General features: G+C 44.7%; 1 protein-coding gene across 1 annotated transcript in view; it reads right to left on the reverse strand.

Moving 5' to 3' along the window:
- Positions 1-19,759, reverse strand: part of KPNA7 (karyopherin subunit alpha 7) — a gene marked incomplete at its 3' end in the record, with an annotated part of 53,402 nt that overhangs the window by 23,687 nt on the left and 9,956 nt on the right. Inside the window, exons 3-4 of the mRNA XM_082644509.1 lie at positions 10,220-10,308; positions 8,331-8,456 (exon numbers count right to left, since the gene is read on the reverse strand). Coding sequence (XP_082500635.1) covers positions 8,331-8,456; positions 10,220-10,285 — 192 coding nt within the window. The 5' untranslated portion in view covers positions 10,286-10,308. The remainder of the gene's footprint in view (positions 1-8,330; positions 8,457-10,219; positions 10,309-19,759) is intronic.

Consider the following 19,759-nt stretch of genomic DNA (forward strand, 5'->3'; position numbering starts at 1 on the left):
CCAACAACACATTAAAAGGATCACACACCATGATCAAGTGGGATTTATCCAGGGATGCAAGGAATCTTCAATATATGCAAATCAATCAATGTGATATACCATACTAATAAATTGAAGAATAAAAACCATATGATCATCTCAATAGATGCAGAAAAAGCTTTTGACAAAATTCAACACCCATTTATGATAAAAACTCTCCAGAAAGTTGGCATAGAGGGAACCTACCTCAACATAATAAAGGTCATATATGACAAACCCACAGCAAACATCATTCTGAATGGTGAAAAACTGAAAGCATTTCCTCTAAGATCAGGAACAAGACAAGTATGTTCACTCTCACCACTATTATTCAACATAGTTTTGGAAGTCCTAGCCACTGCAATCAGAGAAGAAAAAGAAATAAAAGGAATACAAATTGGAAAAGAAGTAAAACTGTCACCATTTGCAGATGACATGATTCTATACATAGAGAATCCTAAAGATGCCACCAGAGAACTACTAGAGCTAATCAATGAATTTGGTAAAGTTGCAGGATACAAAATTAATGCACAAAAATCTCTTGCATTCCTGTATACTAATGATGAAAAATCTGAAAGAGAAATTAAGGAAACACTCCCATTTACCACTGCAAGAAAAAGAATAAAATACCCAGGAATAAACCTACCTAGGGAGACAAAAGACCTGTATGCAGAAAACTAGAAGACACTGATGAAAGAAATTAAAGATGATACCAACAGATGGAGAGATATACCATGTTCTTGGATTGGAAGAATCAATATTACAAAAATGACTATACTACCCAAAGCAATCTACAGGTTCAATGCACTCCCTATCAAATTACCAATGGCATTTTTTTACAGAACTAGAACAAAAAATCTTAAAATTTGTATGGAGACACAAAAGACCCTGAATAGCCAAAGCAGTCTTGAGGGAAAAAAGTGGAGCTGGAGGAATCAGACTCCCTGACTTCAGACTATACAACAAAGCTACAATAATCAAGACAATATGGTACTGGCACAGAAACAGAAATATAGATCAATGGAACAAGATAGAAAGCCCAGAGATAAACCCATGCACCTATGGTCAACTAATCTATGACAAAGGAGGAAATGATATACAATGGAGAAAAGACAGTCTCTTCAATAAGTGGTGCTGGGAAAACTGGACAGCTACATGTAAAAGAATGAAATTAGAACACTCCCTAACACCATACACAAAAATAAACTTAAGGGCTTCCCTGGTGGCGCAGTGGTTGAGAGTCCACCTGCCGATGCAGGGGACACGGGTTCATGCCCTGGTCGGGGAAGATCCCACATGCCGCGGAGCGGCTGGGCCCGTGAGCCATGGCCGCTGAGCCTGCGTGTCCAGGGGCCTGTGCTCCGCAACGGGAGAGGCCACAACAGTGAGAGGCCAGCGTACAAAAAAAATAAATAAATAAATAAAAATAAACTCAAAATGGATTAAAGACCTAAATGTAAGGCCAGACACTATAAAACTATTAGAGGAAAACATAGGCAGAACACTCCATGACATAAATCACAGCAAGATCCTTTTTGACCCACCTCCTAGAGAAATGGAAGTAAAAACAAAAATAAACAAATGGGACCTAATGAAACTTAAAAGCTTTTGCACAGCAAAGGAAACCACAAACAAGACAAAAAGACAGCCCTCAGAATGGAAGAAAATATTTGCAAGTGAAGCAACTGACAAAGGATTAATCTCCAAAATTTACCAGCAGCTCATGTAGCTCAATATCATAAAAACAAACAACCCAATCAAAAAATGGGCAGAAGACCTAATAGACATTTCTCCAAAGAAGATATATAGATTACCAGCAAACACATGAAAGAATGTTCAACATCACTAATCATTAGAGAAATGCAAATCAAAACTACAGTGAGGTATCACCTCACACCAGTCAGAATGGCCATCATCAGAAAATCTACAAACAACAAATGCTGGAGAGGGTGTGGAGAAAAGGAACCCTCTTGCACTGTTGGTGGGAATGTAAATTGATACAGCCACTATAGAGAACAGTATGGAGGTTCCTTAAAAAACTAAACATAGAATTACCATATGACCCAGCAATCCCACTACTGGGCATATACCCAGAGAAAACCATAATTCAAAAAGACACATACACCCCAATGTTCATTGCAGCACTATTTACAATAGCCAGGTCATGGAAGCAACCTAAATGCCCATCGACAGACGAATGGATAAAGAAGATGTGGTACATATATACAATGGAATATTACTCAGCCATAAAAAGGAACGAAACTGGGTCATTTGTTGAGATGTGGATGGATCTAGAGAGTGTCATACAGCATGAAGTAAGTCAGAAAGAGAAAAACAAATATCGTATACTAATGCATATATGTGGAACCTAGAAAAATGGTACAGATGAACCAGTTTGCAGGGTAGAAATTGAGACACAGATGTAGAGAACAAATGTATGGACACCAAGAGGGGGGTGGGGGGTGGTGGTGTGATGAAGTGGGGGATTGACATGTATACACTGATGTGGATAAAATGGATGATTAATAAGAGCCTGCTGTATAAAAAAAATAAATAAAATTAAATTAAAAAATTTAAAAAAAAAGAAAAAAGAAAAATAAGGAAATGCATAGAACAGACCTGACCCAACACACAGCTTGGAGCCAAAAAAAATAAAATTAAATTAAATAAAAAAATAAATAAATAAGACAGTATAAATGTATTTTTTATTGTAAGTCTTTCTTCTGACTTAAAAGACAACTGCATAAAGCAATAATTATAAACCTATACTAATGGGCACATGATGTGTAAAGGGGTAACTTGGATGATAATGAGAGCAAAAGCAGGGAGGGAATAAAGTTATATAGGAGTATTGTTTTATATACTATTGAAATTTAAATGGTATTACTCCAAACTAAATAACCAATGGATAAAAAGAAGAAAATTCCAGGGAACTTAGAAAATACTTTGAGATGAATGGAAAAAAAACATACAATATACCAAAACCAATGAGATGTAAATAAAGCAGAGCACAGAGGGAAATATGTAGCCATAAATGCAAGTATTGAAAAAGTAGAAAGCTCTCAAATCCATGACCTAACTTCCTACTTTAAAATATTAGAAATGAAAGAAAATTAAACCCAAAAAATATCAGAAGAAAGGAAATATTAAATACTAGAGCGGAAATAAATGAAACAGAATGAAAAAAATAGGAAAAAAATAATCAATGAAACCAAAAGTTGGCTCAAAAGAGCAACATAAATGACAAATCTTTAGCTAGACTGACCAAGAGAAAAATAGATGAGACTCAAGTTACTAAAACCAGGAATAAAATTGGGAACACTACTACTAAATTAACAGAAATAAACAAGATTAGAGACGCTATGAAAAAAGTATACAAACAAATTAAATAATCTAGATGAAAGGGACAAATTCCTAGAAACACAAACCAAAAGTGGCTAAAAAATAGAAAATCTGAATAAACCTAAAACAAGAGATTGAATTATTAATTTTTTTAAAATTCCACAAAGAGAAGCCCAGATACAAAAGGCTCCACTGGTGAATTTTTACAAACATTTTAAGAAGAAATAACAGCAATCTCTCACAAATGCTTCCAAAAAATAGAAGAGGGAACTTTCTAGCTCATTCTATGAGTCCAGTATTACCCCAATATCAAACGGGACAAAGACATTACAAGAAGAAGTACAGACCAGTATCCCTCATGAATATATCTTAAAATCCTCAACAAATTCTAGAAAACAAAATACATCAACACATGAACAGGATTATACAGCATAATCAATTGGGATTTAACCCAGGAATGCAAGGGTGGTTCAACCTATGAAAATCAATGTAGCACACCATATCAACAGATTATACGGGGAAAAAAAAACACGATCATCTCCACAAATGCAGGAAAAGCATTTGACAAGATCCAGCACCCTTTCATGATTAAAAAAAAAGAAAAGCATTCAACACTAACTAGGAATAAACGGGAACTTCCTCAATCTAACAAAGGCATCTACAAAAAACTCACAGCTAGGGTCATACTCAATGGTAAATGAATGAAAACTTCCCCCCTAAGATCAGGAACAGCATAGGATATCCACTCTTGCCACTTTTATTCAACACAGTATTGAAGTTCAAGCCAGGTTAATTAAGCAAGAAAAAGAAATTAAAGGCATCTAGATTGGAAAGAAAGTAGTAAAACTCTCTCCGTGTGCAGATGACATAATCTTGAATATAGAAAATCGTACGGAACACACACACCAAAATTTAGAGCTAATGGACAAGGTTCAGCTAGGTTTCAGGATAACATACAAAGATCAGTTGTATTTCTGTACACTGGCAATGAACAATACAAAATTGAAATTAAGAAAATAAGTTTATTTACAGTAGCATCAAAAATAATAAAATACTTAGGAGTAAATTGAACAAAAGAAGCACAATGCTTATATGCTGAAAACTATTTTTAAAAATTAAAGAAGACAAGTACATTGAAAAATATCCTATGTTCATAAACTGGAAGACTTAACATTGTTAAGATAGCAATACTCCACAAACTGATCAATGCAATCTCCATCAAAATCTGAGCTTCCTTTAGTGAAAAAATTGACAAGCCAATTCTAAAATTCATATAGAAATGCAAGGGATCCCAAAGAGCCAAAATAATCTTGGGGGAAAAAAAGAACAAAATTGGAGGACCCACACTTTCCAATTTCAAAACCTACTACAAAGTTACAGTAATCAAGTCTGTTGTGCTGGCATAAGGATAAACATATAGATCAATGGTAGAAAATTCATAGTCCACCAATAAACTCTCACATTTATGGTCAACTGATGTTTGACAAGAGTGTTAAGACCATTCAATGGAGAAAGAATAGCCTTTATGGTGCTGGGACAACAGGACATCTATATGTAAAACAATGAAGTTGGACCCCTACTCATACCACTTACAAAGATTAACTCACAATGGATGAAAGACCTAAACATAAGAGCTATAACTATAAAACTCTTAGAAGGAAACATAGGCATAAATCTTGGTGACTTTGGATTAGCCAATGGATTTTTAGATATGATACCTAAAGCACAAGCAAACCAAAGACAAAATATAGATAAATTGGACTGTTTCAAAATTTAAAACATTTGTGTTTCAAAGAGTCTATCAAGAAAGTAAAACAACAGCCCACAGAATGGGAGAAAAGATTTGCAAATCACATAACTGGTAAGGGTCTAATGTTCAGAATATATAAAGAGCTCTTTCAACTCAATAAAAAGACAAATTGGGCCTCCCTGGTGGCGCAGTGGTTGAGAGTCCGCCTGCCGATGTGTGGGATACGGGTTCGTGCCCTGGTCCGGGAGGATCCCACATGCTGCAGAGTGGCTGGGCCCGTGAGCCATGGCTGCTGAGCCTGCGCGTCCGGAGCCTGTGCTCCGCAACAGGAGAGGCCACAACAGTGAGAGGCCCGTGTACCGCAAAAAAAAAAAAAAAAGAAAAAAAAGAAAGACAAATTACTTGATTTTAAAAATTGTCAAAGGGTTTGAATAGACATTTCCAGAAAGGAGATATACAAATAGCCAGTAAGCACATGAAAAACTGCTCATCATCATTAGTCATTAGGAAAACATCAAAATTACAACAATACAACCTTTCACACCCATAAAATGGCTCTAATCCAAAAATGGACAATAACAAGTGTTGGTAAGGATGTAAGAATGTACAGTGATGCAGCTGTTTTGTAAACAGGTTTGGCAGCCTGTTTCCTATTTGTACTGTAAAAAATTACCAGAAATTTAGTGGCTTAAAACAAAGTTACAGCCTACAGTTCTAGGGGTCAGAAATTCATGATCAGTTTCATTGGACTAAAGTCAAGATGTTGGCAGAGCTGTTTACTCCTGGAGGCTCTGAGATGAAAGTCTATTTTCTTGCCTTTTTCAGCCTCTAGTGGGGTTTCCTGTGTTGCTTGGCCTTTGACCCGTCCCATCTTCAAGGCACTACACGCTCATCTCTGCTTTTGCTCTGCCTTGTCCTTCATCCTTCTTATTATTATAAGGACAGATGGGATTACATTGGGCCCATCCAGATAATCCAGGATAATTTCCACATCTCAAGATCCTTAATCTGGGGACTTCCCTGGTGGTGCAGTGGTTAAGAATCCGCCTGCCAATGCAGGGGACACGGGTTCGAGCCCTAGTCTGGGAAGATCCCACATGCTGCGGAGCAAATAAGCCCGTGCGCCACAACTACTGAGCCTGTGTGCCACAACTACTGAAGCCCGTGCGCCTAGAGCCCATGCTCCACAACAAGAGAAGCCACTGCCATAAGAAGACCACGCACCACAACAAAGAGTAGCCCCCGCTCGCCACAACTAGAGAAAGCCTGCGCACAGCAACAAAGACCCAATGCAGCCAAAAAAAAAAGAAAAAGAAAAAAAGAAAAGAAAGATCCTTAATCTAACCACATCTACAAAATCCCTTTTGTCATATAAGGTAACATTCACAGGTTCTGGGGATTAGGACAGGGAGATATTGGGGGTGGGGGGACATTATTCAGCTCACCACAAGCACTGCCTCAAAGAGTTAAACTTAGAATTATCATACGACCCAGCAATTCAACTGCTACGTATACCTGACAGAACTGAAAATATGTCCAGACAAAAACCTGTGCATAAAACGTTCATAGCGGGGACCTGGTGGTCCAGTGGTAAAGAATCCACCTTCGAATGCAGGGAACGAGGCTTCGATCCCTGGTCAGGGGACTAAGATCCAACATGCCACGGGCAACTAAGCCCATGTGCCACAACTACTAAGCTGGCACACCTTAACAAGAGAGCCGCAAACTACAGAGCCCATGTGCCCTGGAGCCTGCATGCCACAACTAGAGAGAGAAAACCCACACACCACAACTAGAGAGAAGCCTGTGCACCACAACAAAGAGCCCGCGTGTCACAACGAAAGATCCCACATGCCTCAAGGAAGGTCCTGCATGCCACAACTAAGACCCGATGCAGCCGAAAATTTAAAAAACTAAAAAATACAACTAAAAAATACAAATAAATTTTTTGAGGGAAAAAAAAGTGCATAGTGGCATTACTTATAACACCCCCAAAATGGAAACAATCCAAATGTCCATCAACTAATGAATGAATAAACAAAATGTGGTATATAATGAAATATTACTCACCCACAAAAAGGAAAGTACTGACACATGCCACAACATCAATGAACCTTGCAAACATTTTGCTGACGGAAAGAAGCCAGGCACAAAAAGCTACGTATTATATGATTCCATTTATGTGAAATATCCAGAATAGGTAAATCCACAGAGACAAAGTAGATTCATGGTCACCAGAGGCTGGGGGAAGGAGGAGTGAGGAGTGACTGTTTCGTGGGTGTGGGGTTTCTACTGAGGTCATGAGTATGTTCTGAAATTAGTAAGCGGTGATGGTCTCACCACCTTGTGAACATACTAGAAACCACTGATTATATTCTTTAAAAGGGTGAATTCTGTGGTATGTGAATTAGAATTTTGAAAGGAACGTGCTAATATAGGATAAAAAAGAAAACTCTTTCATAGTTTTGTTTCATAGTTTCATCTTCCTTGGGTGGCAGGAATCCTAGGGACTCCTCTAGACGAATGAAACTGGGTGGAGTAGGGTTCAGAGTCCTACGGCAATTCAAAGAATGATCACAGCCATCCCATTTGGTGGACAGTAGAACATCATGGGATCCATTTGCCCAGATTGAACCGATCTCTGCCCTCTAAGAGGCTTAATCCTAGCAGGATGCAAGGATGCACATGGATAGTTAACATAACAGATCATAAAAGACATGAAGACACAACACCATCAGAGTTCTAACCCTCCTAAGTCAGGGCATTCTGCAAAGGATTCACCAAAACAATACTGGCCTGGAAGTACCCCAGGATTTGCCTTGAGTGAGATTGGGGCCGATGGAGAATGGAAGCTAGATGACAGCATTCAAGTCCTAGGTAAGACGTGACACGTCGAGTGACTATGTGCCTCCAGTGAGGGAGAACCTCCATGACCCCTCATTTCCTGTTTCCGGCTGAATGGCAGCAAGTGAATTTTCAATGAGACGCAGCATCTTCTCCACCCCGTTAGAACATAGATCCCAGACTCACAGCCACAAAGCTAATGACACTTAGCTTTCTGAAAACACCAGTTTAGTTCTAATCACCATCTCTCTACCCCTTTCCTTAAAGGAACTCCATTAGAGCTTGCAAGTTCTGACTCAAACATTTTCAACGCAGAGAAACTTACTAAGGATGTATTTTATACCCAACTGCTCTAAATGCCATGTTCCCGACGTACCCCTTTGGTCTGTTGCTCAGAAGGGTCAGGGGAGACATCCGTGATGTTTCTCCTCTTCAAGGACTGCTCATCCTTCTTGGCTTTCCGGAGCTCCAGGCTGACTGCTATCCTCTGCTGCCGCCTCATCTAATGAGGAAAAGAAAGGGAGCCCTTAGAGCTGGGAAGTCAGGTTGTCACCCTGTTTAGCCTTTAGAGCACACTTCAAAGCATCCAATTTCACTTTTACAGATGCAACAGGCTGGAAGAGTTCAGATCACACAGCTAGTCAACAGTCAGCTCAGTGAGCCTCCTCTGCTTCTTTCTCCTCCTCTACCACCTCTAGAGAGATCATCAATCTTCCTCCCAAAGTGAAGGAAGACCAGGCACACCCATTGGCCAGCCAGGATTCTCAGGTGTAGAGACCTCTAAACAAAGCATCCCATTGCCCTGAATCTGAGCACATCTTCATTGGTGCTGATTACTTCCAGAGAAGCAGGCCTGTGCCTTCTAGCTGTGGGCACCCAGGCGGGGCAGGGGACTGAAGGGAGCACTCCGGCTCCAGATGTCCTTGACCATTTCCACTGTTGGGAATCAGCCTATAGGTCATTCAAACCTTGATCCAATCCCAAGAGTTTTACTTGGACAACAGCCTGAGGAAGATGGAAATTCTAAAAACAAACAAACCCCCCTTTTCTTCTTTTATCAGGCAAAACTCAGACCTTACAGTATTGAGAATCCTGGGGAAATGATCTAATCTTTATGGATAGATGAGTTTGGGGTTGAAGACTTTAAAATATTAATTATAAGGAAGTCAGTGTGTATTAGATACTTCTGGTTCCTTAAAGGAGCTATTTGAGCCTTGCTTGAAACTAGGGTCAATGGGAATTCCCTGGTGGTCCAGTGGTTAGGACTTGGCGCTTTCACTGCTGGGGACCGGGGATCAATCCCTGGTCGGGGAACTAAGATCCCGCAAGCTGTGCGGCACAGCCAAAAAAAAAAAAAGAAAAGACTATAGGGTCATTGGGGTGTTATCCAGAAAGGCGGGGACACACTGGGGGCCTATGGAGCCAGTTGTCTTGTGGCTCCCATCACTAAGCGGCCCTTCCCCATAGAGAATTTGGTACCTTTGTCTTCTACCTTCTCATCTCCTGGTCCTTCCTGCTGCTGTCCCCATAGAGGGTTTGATTTCTTTGTTCTAATTGGTTTCTTTTAATCTGCGGTGGTCTTGGAAGCCAGACAGCCAAGCTTGTTGGAAAAGGCATAAGTAAGAGGGATTTGGCTTTGGATGGTGTTCAACTGGGCAGCTATGCCCTTGTGCTCTCCTTATCCTCAGCTGCCTTTCAGGTTCCCAAGGCGTAGCCAACTTGTTATGTCAGTCAAGATACATAGATATAGGACACAGAGCTAGACAGAAAACTTGGAGACCAGAGAAGCTGAATGAGAGATTCACACACAGCACAGCCTCCCTGGCCCAGCCCTCGTGCTCATCCCAGTAGAGAGAGCAGTCTGGACTTCTCACTTCTGAGTCCTATTTCTCTTCAAGGCATGCTGGTTGGTACCTGTATTCCCAACATCTTAGCTCCTTGGTAAGCCCCCTTGACATGCAGAGCTGCAGGTAAGCATCTATATACCAGGCCCTTGATGATGCTACCCAGGTCCTAAGAGGGAGGTATCAGCCCTGTTTTATAGATGAAGAAACTGAGGCTCTGAAGTTCTATGAAATTTTCAGATATACAGAAAAGTTAAAAGGCTTATTCAGTGAACATCCATGCACTTACCCACAATGAACATTCTGCTATACTTGCTTGTTCACCCCATCTAGCCTACTCTCCACTATTTTTAATGCATTTCAATCATGTGCTTTTTACTGAGCCCATCCTTGATAGAGTAAGGTATTGCTTCATACTCACAGATGCATCTTTGCCACGATACTTAAATTTTCTCAGCCTCTCTTCCGGAGCTTCTAAAGTCGGCATATTGACTAGAAGAAGTAAAGCACCTGTAGGTAGGACAGTTCCAAAGAGATTTTCAGTGCCCAGTATGTGGTTACTGTGTTAAAGCCATCCGGACTGTAAGCCCTTAAAGGACGCACAGTGGAACAGAGAGCAGCATCCACAGGCATCACATGCCAGTTCAATAGGCAATGAGCATCGTGGGAACTCAGAGGGGACCAGCCCTGGGCTACAGGAGGAAGGGATATCTTTTTAGGGGCAGTTTGGCTTGAACTGGGCTTTTGATGGCTAGGGTAGGCTGGAAGGAAAGCAGAGAAGCCTTCCATGTGGCTGGGTCCAAGGAGTTCTGTACAGAGCCTCTGTACAGGATGCTGCGGAGCCCAACCAGGCTATGACCGGAAGACGGTCCTCTCCTCCTATGTCCGATCCACCAGCACATTAGTATAGGACTGTCTCAAGCAGGTCCCACTCCTAATGTTTAGAGGACTTCCTCCACCCTGGTCCAGCCCACCATCATCTTTCACCCACACTATGGCAGCTGCCTCCAAACTCTACTCCCTGCTTCCGCCATTGCCTTATCCCAATCTGTTCTCTACACAAAGCCATGTGATCTTTTAAAAAGAAACTGACCATGTAATGTCCCCCACTTTTTTCCCGCCCTCTACTGGCTGGTTGATCTTAGAAGAAAACTCAAGTTCACCATGATGCCCATCCTACGTGAGCTGGCCTCAGCCCACTTTTACCCAACAATTCTTTCCTATCTAAGAAGCTAAGTATCTTCCCAATCTGTCTGTTTCATTTTCTCCATAGCTTTTACCACAACTCAATATTTTCTTGTTTGTGCATCTTCCCCTCCATACTCCCAAGGACAATGAGGCCATGCGTGTCTTAGTTATGATTCCTCAGCCCCTTCACAATGCATGGCATGTAGTAAGTAGTTACTCAAATATTTGTTAGAAGAGGGTGGTGAGTGATAAGCTCACAAAGGGAGTTAGCCCTCCATTAGAGGAGGTTATTCAGATCAGGGCAAGTTTGGACTTCCTACAGGGCAGCAGGGAATAACCTTTCTTACAAGCATGCAGTGAATATTCGTCTGTTTCTAAGTATACAGGATGGGCCAGACTACATTATACCGAAGAGAAACCTGGATAAAGATGACCAACAGACTCTCTTCTTGAGAGTAGAACAGCTGGGAATAATTTTGGTAGGAAAGACTAATTTAGACATATCAATTTGGGTGGGATGGTGTAGACAACTTGGAGAATTCTGTAAGTGAGGAGAGAGCCAAGGAGAGAGAAGAGGAACTCTATCTGAGAACAGAACAAGAATTGAGTCTTGGTGACCTGCGTATTAGGGTCCAAGAAAACAAAGAGCCAGCAAGGGACCGGGGAAAGGAGGGAATTTGAGACAGAACAACAGAAGCACAGCCTCAGAGGCACTACCGGTTAACAGCGGCTACCATGCCAGGGACAAATCCATAAAAAGAAGCACCACCAACCCCAGACAGATAGGAGAGCAAGCCAGCTGAGCCTCAGAGCTGAGGCTTCACTGCCGTGACTTTGCTTGTTCTAAGGCATTAGTCTCTTTAGGAGCTTGGGCAAGAATAGCTGACAATGTGTGCAAATCTGAGAGTGGGAAATGCAAATTACTTCCCAGAATTGACCAGTTGCTCCCTCCCCCCAGCACATCTCATCTGGAGAGGTGGAGAGTGACACAACAGGTCACACAATGGGTCACAGGAACATTTGCGAAGCTCTAAACATTCCATTAACAAAGTCACACTGGTCACCTCCACCACCCCAACCCCCAGAGAGTCAAGGAGCCTCGGTGACATCTATAGCCCTTCCATTGCTGTGTATTTACCAGGAGAAGCACCACGTATAAGTTGGCTTGAAACAATCTCAGGCTTTAGATTAATTTGGTTAAAAGTTCAAGCTGGAGGTAGATTGACCTCCAACAATACACCAGAAGCCAGCACATCAGGAAGAGGAAAGAATGATGCTGCAGGACAATCTCAGCCCTGGAGGCTCAGGTCAGAGAGTAACGATGTCCCATCCCTTCATCTACTTTAAAGTCATCTCCAATCCTGCCCCATCAGGAAAGAAAGAGTTGCTTTTTATGACCCAGTGACCCACAGGTAAATCATTGCTATTCATCATGACACCCTTGAAAACACCATCGCAAAAGAGTTTTCCAGTTGCTGTAATAGCCAAGGTCAAAAGGATGATCAGTTGCAACCCGAGATTTGGGTTTAAATAAGGAGCTATATGCTACATCTCTGAGAGGTAAGACATATGGCAATATAAATTTGGAGCAGGATAGTATTATGGGCCTATTTCAGACAGCAATGGCCAAAATGTGTTTACTACATACCAGGAATATTGGACACTTAGGATTAAATGAAGTAACATTATGAGGTATCACCCCACACCAGTCAGAATGGCCATCATCAAAAGTCTACAAACAATAAATGCTAGAGAGGGTGTGGAGAAAAGGGAACCCTACTATGCTATTGGTGGGAATGTAAATTGATACAGCCACTATGGTGAACAGTATGGAGGTTCCTTAAAGAACTAAAAATAGAACTACCATATGAACCAGCAATCCCACTCCTGGGCATATATCTGGACAAAACTAATTTAAAAAGCTACATGCACCCCAAAGTTCATTGCAACACTATTTACGATAGCCAAGACATGGAAGCAACCTAAATGTCCATCAACAGAGGAATGGATAAAGAAGATGTGGTATATATATACAATGGAATATTACTCAGTCATTAAAAAAAACACGAAATAATACCATTTGCAGCAACATGGATGGACCTAGAAATTCACTTCATACTAAGTGAAGTCAGGCAGAGAAAGGAAAATATCATACGATATCACTCATATGTGGAATCTAATTTTAAAAAATGATACAGGGCTTCCCTGGTGGCCCAGTGGTTGAGAGTCTGCCTGCCGATGCAGAGGACACGGGTTCATGCCCCGGTCTGGGAAGGTCCCGTGTGCCGCGGAGAGGCTGGGCCAGTGAGCCGTGGCCGCTGAGCCTGTGCATCCAGAGCCTGTGCTCCGCAACGGGAGAGGCCACAGCAGTGAGAGGCCTGCGTACCGCAAAAAAAAAAAAAAAAAAAAGATACAAATGAACTTATTTACAAAACAGAAACAGACCTACAGATATCAAAGACAAACTTATGGTTACCAAAGGAGAAACGTGGAGGGGAGGGATAAATCAGGAGCTTGGGATTAACATACACACATTACTATATATAAGATAGCTAACCAACAGGGACCTACTGTATTACAGGGAACTCTACTCAATATTCTGTGATAACCGATGTGAGAAAAGAATCTGAAAAAGAATGAATATATGTATATGTATAACTGAATCACTTTGCTGTACACCTGAAACTAACACAACATTGTAAATCAATTACACTCTGATAAATTTTTTTTAAATAAATTAATAAAAAAACTCAAAAAACATGAAGCAACATTAACAGTAAGGGAGAGAGAGCTCCATTTTGCAAGTGAGAAAACCTTTGCAGATGCCATTTGCCAAAGTTCCCACAGCTGTTAAGCCTCAGAGCCAGGAATCAGCCTATGTCTGACTCCTGCGTCATGCTTTGGATCACTAAACTTTGCAGCCGATAATCGATAACAAGGTCAGATTAGGAAACACCAAGTCTCCACCGTGGGTGGCACTTAACACATGGGTGAGATGTTGGAAAACAGGAAAGCGCACCGTTTTAGGCAATGGAAACAACAGAGGCCACTTTGGAAACACTCTGTTGCCACCTCATTGCTGCGTCTCACTCACTGTTAGGGGCCCGACCAACTCAGCTCATGAGACTGAATGTGCACAGAGGCCAGTTTGGTACACGGGGATGAAATGCTTTTGCTCCTTGAGAGACCCAAGGCAGGGCCTAGTTCTAGGACTGTTGCCATGGGAACCATGCATGCTTCTGCCACATCTCAGATGGTATGGCCATAAGGAACCTGGGAAGTGGATCCAGGGGTTCAAATGGCCGCCAATTTCCTTCAAATCAAATATGAATGGGAATTCCCTGGAGGTCCAGTGGTTAGGGCTCAGTGCTTTCACTGACATGGGCCCAGGGTTCAATCACTGGTTGGGGAACTAGGATCCCACAAGCTGCATGGTGCAGCCAAAAACCAAAAACCAAAAACCGAAAATCAAGTGGAAGGCCTTTATCAGGTGGCATAAGCAGGAAAGCCTGACTTCAGATCAGAGTCCTCCCTTGTCCCTGAAAGCAGTTTGAAAGTCACAGATTTGGCCACACCACTTCATCTGGGGACATCCTGCAAAGCCAGCTGCAAAGCAGATCCTTCTGGTTTTCACAAGCTTCTCTACTCACAGCTCAAATGTGATTCCTTCCCCTCACTTGGCTATTTCTAGCACCAGGCGAGCTGGCTACCCCATCATCCTTTACCAGTAGTATAATGAGAACGCTAATTTGGAGGCTTTGAGTTATGCACCAAAAGCAAAGTTAGTACCTTTTTTCACTGATTCTCTAAATTTGAGATCCAGAGAAAGCCAGACTAGTTACGTAGGCAAACATCATCAATGGAGGGGCTGACACCACCCCCGCAGCCTCAGGCCAGCTCTGCTACTCTCCACACTATGAGACCCCCTGCCCTGGGTGTCAGGTGGCAGAAGCCCACCCAAGGGACCCTCCCTGGCCACACCTTAGTAATGGCACTGGGTCACTTTCTCTGGTGGGAGCATTACAGGCCATTTGGTCTTTTCTGTCCTTCCCTAGGTCTAGCCAAACTTTCACTGTGAGCATCTTTCATGAACCCAAAACGGTTTTAAATTAAGATATGTCTCATCACCCCAGAGCTGGCTTCTATAAAGCAGGATTTTTCTGATTTTAACACATGCTCACGGCTTAAAAAAATGAAATACTTCAGGAGGGTACTGAGCATTAACTCCCCATAACCCCCCTCCTCCAAGTTAACCTCTGAAAACGCGCACCACCCTCTACACGCCCCAGCCGCTCTGCACGTGCCCCAAGGCGCTGATTGCAGGAGGGGAGCCGATCACAGACAGGGTTTGGCAGCATGCTTCTCCTCTTCGCCTGTACCGGAAACATCTTTCGATGTGTGTTCAGATATACACCACTAACAGCCCCCTGTTCAAACAAAGCGGGATTTGTTTTAAGCTAAAACCACGCATTGGGTTGGAGTGAGTGAGGCTTATTCGGAAGGACTGAGCCGACCTCAGGTCCAAGGTCAGCAAGGAGACACCGCTGGGGCTGGAGTGGGCCCCCGGGGAAGGGGGGTGGTCTCCAGTTCCAGGGTCCCCGCCCCCTCCATCGGCATTCTTCGGCTCCCTGCACGGCTTTACCAAATAGACGTGTCCTGACACCACCTTGGAGGCAGGGAGACACACAGCCATGCCTCCCTCCCCGGCCCATGCTGGCCAAGATGAGAGGCACGTGTCAAAGCAAGAAGGAAGCAAGGGGCTTCCCTGGTGGCGCAGTGGTTGAGAGCCCGCCTGCCGATGCAGGGGACACAGGTTCGTGCCCCGGTCCGGGAGGATCCCACATGCCGTGGAGTGGCTGGGCCCGTGAGCCATGGCCGCTGAGCCTGCGCGTCTGGAGCCTGTGCTCCGCAGCGGGAGAGGCCACTGCAGTGAGAGGCCCGCGTACCGCAAAAAAAAAAGAAGGAAGCAAGCAACCAGGCCTTCTTCCCGTGATCCACCTCCAAGGCTTGGAAAGGCTTTGTTCCCCAGGTGAGAACGTCCTGAGGGATATTTCAGGGAGTAGGACACCAGCAAAGACACAGGGCACATGGATCTACAGGCTGCCGGCTGCCGCGCGGGTGACGCAGCCCCAGGCCCCCTGCCATCCCCCCAACCCCGCCTGGGCTCTGGAGGGTGAAGGGTCCCCACCAACTACCACCCCCTCCTCACCCATCCTGAAAACAAGCCAAGCGCCCCTTAGCACAGCTTCTGTCGACCAAGACTGAAGTTCAACAGGGAAAGGCCCAGCCTAGGCCTCCTGGGAGCCACTGCTCCAGGCAGGCCACCAGCTTTGGGGAGGGCATGACCGCAGCAACCTCTCTGGGGCCCCCAAACAGCTTCTAAGGTCCCCGGCACCCTTCACCCACCCATCACTCACCTGGCAGGGAGCCGCAGTCTCCAGCCCCCTGGTTGGCCTTAAATGCCCTCAGCAGGTGGCATGTCTTTGGGGGCATTTGGCCCATCCCCACGGGGCTGGTTTCTGACCAATGTCAACTGTTCTTGGAATCACGTGGGGAGCTCCGCCCACCCTGCCGCCAGGGACCCACCCCAGAGACTGATTGAGCTGGCCTGTGGGTGTGGCGGGAGGCCTAGGTCTCCAGGTGACTCTCATGCACAGACAAGGTACAGATGGGAGCCTCAGAGGCACCGCGGACCTTCAGGCTCTGCAGCTGCAGCCTTGGAGACCCTCAGATAGATGATCAAGGGGCAAGGGGCGGCGGCATCTACCTCCAGGGAAGCGTTTGTATTCTGGGTGTTTTAAGGCTTCTGGGATTCAGCTGGATTGAGGGGCCTCTTCCTAAAATTGAAGGATTAGGCTTAAAGCTGCTGTCGAACAGTTAACAAATGTTTCTTCCCAAGGTAGGCAAAAGATTGGGTGGTGGCGAGAATGGGTCTGCCTCATATCGAAATGGAAATAGGAACAAAATTTCATGTATTTCTTCAACAAATATTTATTGTCCCCACTGTGTTTCAGGCCCTGGAGTGCAACAGTGAACAAGATGACCTGGTTCCCGCCCTCCCATCAGGAGCAGAGATGGGCCTAGAGTGGGAATAGGAGAGTAATTGCGACAACACAGGGCAGGGGAGGTCAGGGAGGGCTTCCTGGGAGAGGTGATGATAGAGCCACGTCTGTAGGCAAAGGAGTCAGCAGGTGAAAAATTGTGAGAAAAATGCTCCAGGCAGAGGGAACAGCATAGGAAAAGGCACTGAGGCAAGAAAACCCAGCCATGGTTCACTTGGGAACAGAGGCTGTTCAGGATTGTTAGAGGGACAATGGGGTGAGGTGCCAGGTCAAAGATGGGCTGGTGTACAGGGGAGGGGCAGAGGGAGCCATCCACTCTGGTCCAGGCAGTAGGGAGTTGCACTGTCTGTAGGGGATTTTATTTTTTTTAATTAATTTTTTAAAATAAATTTATTTCATTTATTTATTTTTGGCTGTTGGGTCTTTGTTGCCGTGCACGGGCTTTCCCTAGTTGTAGCAAGCAGGGGCTACTCTTTGTTGGGGGGCGCAGGCTTCTCTTTGTGGTGGCTTCTCTTGTTGCGGAGCACGGGCTCTAGGCGCATGGGCTTCAGTAGTTGTGGATTGCGGGCTCAGTAGTTGTGGCTCATGGGCTCTAGAGCACAGGCTCAGTAGCTGTGGCACATGGGCTCAGCTGCTCTGCAGCACATGGGATCTCCCTGGACCAGGGCTCGAACCCATGTGCCCTGCATTGGCAGGTGGATTCTTAACCACTGAGCCACTAGGGAAGCCCTGTAGGGGATTTTAAATCAATGATAAAACCAATTACATCTGTTTGCTTTTTGAGCCAGGAATTTCGAAGAGTGTCAGGGGGCTGCACCCACCTGTTACTCACTCTTTGAAGGTGTTTGGACTTTGTCCGGAGAGCAGCAGGCAACCCCCGAAGGTCCCAGCAGCGTTGTGTTCCTATTTGCTTTATTTTTACTTTTTTCTTCTATTATGGAAAGTTCCAACTTTGTAAAAGGGGAGAGAAGCGTACAAACGAATCCTTGAGGACACTGAGGTTCAACAGTTACCAACTCCACCTTTCCTTCTTCTCCCCCCATCTTTTTTATTATGTATTTATTGATTTTGGTTGGTATGTTATAAAGGAAATCACAGGCATATCATTTCATCCATAAAGTTTCTGAATGAATCTCTAACAGATAGACTTAAAAACTAAACCAAAATACCATGATCACACCTACCAAAAGCAACATTCTTAGTGGGTCATTTTACAATATTTAGGCTAGCCTGGAGGGAAGGGGTAAGAGGAGGATTCTTTCCCAGGTGGGGCTAGAAAGAGGAGGTGTCTGACCCCAGGACACCCTGGTTACAGCAGGAGATGGGGGTGGAGAAATCGGGGTTCTGAGTTGGTGAAGTGTGGGGTTCAGGGTTGGACCCATACGTACATCCAGGTGCCTGGAGAACATCGAGGTGGGGATACAGCAAAGGCCAGTCGGCTCAGAACTGGGGTGGGACCCGGTGAACCGCTCGAGGCAGTGGTGGGTGATAATGACACAGAGATATAAGTTAAAGCTGTGGTTTCAAGCTGAGGTGGCTGGTAAGGGATGGTGTCAGAAAAGGGGGATTCAGGATGACTTACAGGAGGCCTGATTCCCACAGAATCCAAGGCCAGCAGAGAGATTGCCCTAGGCCTCCCTGTTCTGCCCAAGGCATTTGAGACAACCCACCTCTCTCCACCTCCACTTGGGACCCAGGCCCGACGGCGGCCCTCTCACCTCATCACAGCCGTCACTGCTTTGGCCTGTGCCCCTTCGGGCTTTTAAACACACACACACACGCACAGATCCTTTAAACATTTAAGTCAAGTTACACCACTTTGCTGCTCAAACGCTCCAGTGCTCGCAACCTCCCTACAATCGCCTGTGAGGCCCTTCATGCTCTGCCTTGCCTCCCATCCTCGTCCTCTGACCTTACTCCCTCCACTCTGGCTCCAGCCACCCTGGCCTCCTCTCGGTCCTGCAAACACATCAGGACCATGCTGGCCTCAGGGCCTTTGCACCTGCTGTTCCCTGTGCCTCCCTCACTTCCTTCAGGTGTCAGTTTTGAGAGACCATTCCTGGTCACCCTGTCTAAAATCAAACCTCACCCCATCCTTGCATCCCCACCTGACTCACTTCATTCTGATGTTCTCCCAGGCAGCACTTGCTAACAACTGAAATGCAATGCATTCACTTGCTTGTTTATTTCCCATCCCCACCCCTGAAATAGAACATAAGCTCTACGAGGGTAGGGGCACTGTCTGTGACTCGATGCTTTATCCCCACGGCCAGGAAGAGTCATTGCTCATTATGTTTGTGGAATGCATAAGTGGGCGTGCTGGCCCCAGAGCCAGGCTCTCCCCCTACCCCCACTGTGTTCCAGGCATCCCCCCTCCATCACCCAGGAAGTACCCAGGGTGTACAGTGGGCACGCTCAATACCCTTCCTGAGCCAAGCATTGAGCTGGCATCCTTTGAGTGAATCGAATCAGCTCACCAAACAGAGCCCACAGTCGCCACCCAGAGGACTCAGAAAAGCAGCAGGAAGATCACTTCAGATGGAATCCGAGTCCTCAAGTGGAGGTCACGTCATCCTCTCCAACTCCTAAGCCCCGATCACTGGCAAGGGCCACACCGTCCACCCAGGCTGGGAGCATGACCTCAGCTCCCCGCTTCCATCTCCTTCTTCCATCAGCCCCACCCTCCACTGAGCCCCTTTCCTCGACCCTCC

The sequence above is a fragment of the Mesoplodon mirus genome, assembly GCF_964341445.2.
Source record: "Mesoplodon mirus genome assembly, chromosome: 15".
NCBI classification, from domain to species: Eukaryota; Metazoa; Chordata; class Mammalia; order Artiodactyla; family Ziphiidae; genus Mesoplodon; species Mesoplodon mirus.